This window comes from Sinocyclocheilus grahami, unplaced genomic scaffold (assembly GCF_001515645.1).
Source record: "Sinocyclocheilus grahami isolate Dianchi unplaced genomic scaffold, SAMN03320097.WGS_v1.1 scaffold347.1, whole genome shotgun sequence".
Classification (NCBI taxonomy): Eukaryota; Metazoa; Chordata; class Actinopteri; order Cypriniformes; family Cyprinidae; genus Sinocyclocheilus; species Sinocyclocheilus grahami.
In genome coordinates, this window is record NW_015505526.1 from 971,378 (window position 1) to 977,377 (window position 6,000).

At 32.1% G+C, this 6,000-nt stretch overlaps 1 protein-coding gene across 1 annotated transcript in view; it reads left to right on the top strand.

Moving 5' to 3' along the window:
* LOC107548412 (sodium/potassium/calcium exchanger 4-like) overlaps positions 1 to 6,000 on the top strand; it is a 64,231-nt gene that overhangs the window by 57,295 nt on the left and 936 nt on the right. Inside the window, exons 15-16 of the mRNA XM_016229076.1 lie at positions 1,806 to 1,918; positions 2,052 to 2,117. Coding sequence (XP_016084562.1) covers positions 1,806 to 1,918; positions 2,052 to 2,117 — 179 coding nt within the window. The remainder of the gene's footprint in view (positions 1 to 1,805; positions 1,919 to 2,051; positions 2,118 to 6,000) is intronic.

Genomic DNA, 6,000 nt, shown 5'->3' on the forward strand with positions numbered 1-6,000 from the left:
TCCTTCTGATCAATAAAACTAGAGCAGGATGAATTTAACATGAAATACAGACTCTTTTACCTTCATGTATCTGATCAAAGCGCTCCAGCACACATAATGTGATTTCCTGTTCCTGTGCCACTATTAATCACTCAGACATTAATCATTATTAATCAAAAGTGCATCTCAATGCTGCCTGCCCTATGCAGAATACAAGATTACATAGTATAGTTTTTAGGATGAGTTTGTAACGGTTCTCTTTTGACTTTTCCAGCCATAGAAAAATACCGAGGCTCATCTTACATTGAAGTTTAAATGTATGTATCTAAAAGATTAAGTGTGTAATTTCTGGCACGAAATGTAATTTTTATAGTCCATGTTTTGGAGCCAGTGTTTCAGGATTCTCAAACAAAAGGACCAATATTTTTTATAGTGATGACGTAATGATAAATGTTTTAAATAATAATAATAATTGAATTTTTTATTTGACTAAATCGTATCTTGTTTTATAAAATAACTCTTTATGGAAACACTTCTTGTGGCTGCTTTATAGATTTGCATTTCTATTTAAAAGACTTAGCAATTGACATAACATGTCATTTCTGGCACGGTATGTCATTTTTATACTTAAAAGCAGTAATATAAATATATTTTTACATTATATTTTCGTAAAATGCACTTTTTGCGGTTTCATTTATAGTTTTGCATTGCTATTCTTTTTGTCAACACTTTTTTCACCACTTTCTTATTGTTTTGCTTTCCTTATTATGTTGCGTATTACTTTTTCACCACAGATAAATATATAGTTTAGTCATGAAACTCGGATGGCGCAGGCTGATGTTTTGTTAACGTAACCGATGATATTCAGAGAGCTAAACAACTTGGCACAAGCTGATTGGTTCATGCTGCATATGCAGCCAATGAGCGTACTGCCTTGCATTTATATGGCTGGCTAGCATTCACTAGAGATTCCTGCAGCGCGCTTTCAGAGTTTCTCTAAAACCCTCCACCTTCCCCAGCTCCACCTGTATAGATCTGCTACGGGTTATTTTATATGCTATTTGTGCAGCAGCAGTATGTCTTAAATGTTCACTGCACCGTATCACCACTTTCTTATTGTTTTGCTTTCCTTATTATGTTGCGTATTACTTTTTCACCACCGATAAATATATAGTTTAGTAATGAAACTCGGATGGCGCAGGCTGATGTTTTGTTAACGTAACCGATGATATTCAGAGAGCTAAACAACTTGGCACAAGCTGATTGGTTCATGCTGCATATGCAGCCAATGAGCGTACTGCCTTGCATTTATATGGCTGGCTAGCATTCACTAGAGATTCCTGCAGCGCGCTTTCAGAGTTTCTCTAAAACCCTCCACCTTCCCCAGCTCCACCTGTATAGATCTGCTACGGGTTATTTTATATGCTATTTGTGCAGCAGCAGTATGTCTTAAATGTTCACTGCACCGTATTGCCATATGCATTGGCAGTAGCAAGTTCCTGTACTTGCTTGCAGCAGCAGCAATAATCTACAACTACAGCAATAACCAACATCAGCAGCGTAGCAAATGTATTCCGCCAAGACCAAATACATTAACATTGTCATATCCATCACCATGCTAAAATCTTCTGAGAGTTGTCATGAATAAAATGCATTTAATAAGTTATTTTTTCCCATTAAGTTCCGTTTTTCATTGCTACACTTTGATTATATCATGACAAGCCACATCACACTTATTTTGCATTGCTTTAGGAGAAATGACCTCTGAATCTGCATGATGAGTCGGCATTGCTTGTTCAGTGTGAAAGCAGGTCTCGTTTCTGCAGGTCTGGGAGACATGGCCGTGTCCAACACCATCGGCAGTAACGTCTTTGACATTCTGGTGGGGCTCGGCGTTCCCTGGGCGCTGCAGACCATGGCAGTCAATTATGGATCAGTTGTAAGCACATCCAGCAGCTCTTTCTGTTTAAACTCCTCTCAAACCAGGAGCTTTGAAACACGAGATCTGTTTTTATTGTAATGGCACAGTGACATTGTGGGAGCTCATGATACTGTGTCCTGCCTCCGTACAGGTGATGATAAACAGTCGGGGACTGGTTTACTCCGTGGTGCTGCTGCTGGGATCTGTCGCGGTCACCGTGAGTAAATCAGCAGGTTCTCCTGAGACAATTCGTGACTCAATCAGGATCAGATGCAAGCTGTAGACTTTATCTGTGAATTCTGCTGAAAAGTTATTAACTTTTGAATGACAGGTGTGTTGATTTGGAGGAAATCTGGATGCATAGTTAAATAATTTCCCTGTTAATTCTGGTATCACAGTTTTGATCATTAAAATAAATACTTATCCTTAACTAGAATTTTTGACGATTGTGTAAGTGTGGAGAATATTATACATTTATTAAAAAAAAAAAATCTAAACACCTGGATAAATAAATCAAAGAATAATAATACAAAAATCAGTTAATATATATTATAAATGTTAGAAAAAAACAAGTCATTTCTAATGTTACTACATATGGATTGTATTTTTGTTTTTTATTTTATGTTCTGAATGTATTTTAAAGAATCAAATTGTCAATTATTTTAAATAAATCATAAAATAATAAAACATGAGTTAATAAAAATGTATCCATTTAAATTAATATTGAGTTTAGCACCTGATAATATAGTGACAATACAATTAAATATTTATTTATACATTTATTACAAAGTGATTGGCAAATGCAAAAAATTAATATTGCATTTTTGTCTGAATAATTTGTAATGTTTTAAAATTAAATCGTAAAATTGAAAAAATAACACTATAACATAGTGCACATATACAACATTATAACAATAGTTTAAAATAGAATGTTTTTTTCTAATGTTAGGAAGTGATTGACTATTGCTTAAATTGAATTTTGAATTTTTAGTTGCTGAATATTTTGATAAGTAAAAACATCAGTTTAGAAGAAAATGAACAAATTAAACTATTGTTGTTATGAAGTGAGTGACTGTTGCTTAAACTGAATATTGCATTTTTAATTTTTATGTGATGAAAATGTTTTGATAATCAATCATTATCATTATAAATAAATGTAAAAATCGATTCATAAAAAATAAAATGAAACTGTTGAATGGGAATGAAATGAGAGTTATTATTATATAAAGAGTTATTTCTAATCTTTTTATGAAGTGACAGTTGCTTAAACTGAATATTGTAGTTTATGTATTAGAAGAATATGTTTTAGAAGTCGCAAACTTTTGTGTGTTTTTCTCTGTCTAGGCATATCATAACTGATAGCTGTTACATGTATGTCTCGTTGTGTTTCGAACATGACCTATAGGTTCTCAGTCTGTTGGATTAATCGTTCTGTTCACCTGTTGCCTCGTTAATTATCTCATCTGTTCCTTTGTTTGCTTTGTCGAGCTCCTTTCGTTCGACTCATCTCACTGTGGATGGACAAACGGATACGATCTTCCACTTCAGCTCATTTTCCTGATTTTGACCCCAGAAAGAGGAACTTCTTCTTGGCAGATCTTCTCGTCCAGTTGAGATCTTTAATATCTCAGAATGCATGGCAAACACGGAGCGTATGGACATTCGTGCTTTTCTACATGCCTACACTGATCTGTTTCTTTTTCTTGTCTAACCACTGAATCTCTTCATGAATCCTTTTTTTTGCTCACACAGTGAATTCTTTTGCAGCATATCGCTTTTTTGACTTAGAAATAAGCAAAATATTTAGAAATGCAAGAGAAACTAACATGTTTAGTACTGAGTCGGGAGAACTTGACAATTGGTGGCTGACTTAATTCTTTTTTTCCCCACTGTATCGTCAATTAAGTTAATTTTAATTAGTTTCTTATATATATATATATATAGAAATGCAAGAGAAATAAAAGTATTGCTCGTCATCCATTGTTATTGTAATAAGAGTAAAAAAAATCTATTTCAAATTCAAATACTTTAAGATATTAAGACTTTGAGTTATTAAGAGTTTTTGAAGTCTGTATCTTTGCTTATTTTCCTTATATTCTTATGTTATTGGCAAATTGTTTTAAGCTTAAACCTGACCTAATTTTGTTAGATTTATGCTGAAAAAAGAAAGAAAAATATTTAAAAATACAAGAGAAATTAATTTATTGCATATCATCTATTATTGTATTGTAAAATAATAATAATAATAAATTGCAAAGGAAGTTCAGAACAAATGAAAATACTTGAAGATGTTAAGACTGAGCTAGTAAGAGTTTTCAAAGTATTTATATATCTTCAATTAATTTTATTTTTTTATTGGCAAATTGTTAAAATCACAATTCTGAATAAATGTAGTTAGATTTAATCTTAAAAAAGGAAGAAAAATAATTATAAATGCAAGAGCAATTAAAGAATCGCATGTCATCCATTGCTATTGTAATAAGAGTAAAGAAAATTGAAGTACAAATTGAAATACTTGAAGATATTAAAACTTTGCATTGTAAGAAAAATCAACTCACTTCAAATTTTGTTTGAATGATATTTAGATATTTTAGAAAAACAGACATAAATACTGATAATGAATCATTTTGTTTTGCATATAAATTGTAGCATTTGTATATTTATAATCACAAAATCATGTTTCATGATTTTAGGAGGTTTTGCCGTAGCCTCTTTGAGGGCTCTGTGAATATAAACTTGCCTATGAACAGATTTAATAATCATATTTATTTATAGATGAGCATCTGCGATGCGGTTTCTGGTGGTTTTGGTCTGGTCTTATGCTCTTGAGGGGCTCTTTCATTGTGAAGTGTAGAAATGAGCACTTTAAAGCAAGCGAGTGAGCAGTTGGGTCTCAATCAGAAGTGCTTTCCTCTGTCAGACGTGTGTGTTTGTGTCTAGGTGTTTTTGTGCATACATCAGGGGAAGATCTTCAGACAGTCCCTCACCTGACCAATCCACGCACTGCAAAAAATCAGGTTCTTCATCTGTATTTTTGTTTAGTTTTCCAGTACAAATGTCAAAAAATTCTTAAATCAAGATACATTTACTTGAGAAGCAAAATGACAAGATATGAAGTCTTGTTTTCTGAAAAAACGACCAAACAAAATGCATTTGAATTAACAGCATTTTGATCGATATTTTAAAAAAAACAAGACTTGAGAAGCAGAATGATGACTTTTCTGAAACAACTGAACAAAATTAAGTGAGTTTAAGCTTAAAACAAGAAAACATATTTTCCTGTGGGGTCAGAAAAATAAACTTAATTCAAAGAGAAAACAATTATTTTTCCTGACCCCATTTGTAATTTTTTTTTCTAAAGCTTTTTTTCTAAACTCATTTTTGATATTTTTTTCACAAAACAGTTTTGCTTTTCAAATCTTTTTTTTAAATGTTTAAAAATAAAGAGAGTTTTTGCTTAAAACAAGAAAACATGTAAAAAAATATATATATTTTCAGAAAACAATATTTGAGATGCAAAGGGACTTAAGGTAGGCCTTTTAAGTCTTGTTTTCTTTAAAAAAACATTTATCAAAATTAAGTGAGTTTTTTAGAGTCGGAAATCTTATTTTCTGACCCCATTGGCAGATATTACATGTATTGAATTGTTTTAATAATATTAGTTACTTAAAATATTAGGTCTTATTTTCTTTCAAAATTAAGTGAGTTTAAGCTTAAAACTTAAATAAGTATCTGCCAGTGTGGTCAGAAAAATGAACTTAATTCAAAGGGAAAACAAATTTTTTTTGACCCTGTTGACAGGTATTTTTCTTGTTTTAAGGAAAATCTCACATTTTTCATGAAACAAGACTTAAAGGGTTAGTTCACCCAAAAATGAAAATTAGCCTATAAATGACTCATTAAGCTACATTAAAGTGTTTATTATGTTTTTAATATGGATATTTTTCTTACAAAAATGCATCGATTCGCTACAGGAGGTCTTTGTTCAGCCCCCGGAGCCGTGTGAGACACTTTTTTTTTATGGATGGGTGCTTTTTATTTTACTTCTTTTGGACTGATGCAATGCAACCCCCGCTGAGTGGCATTAAACAGCTTGAAAG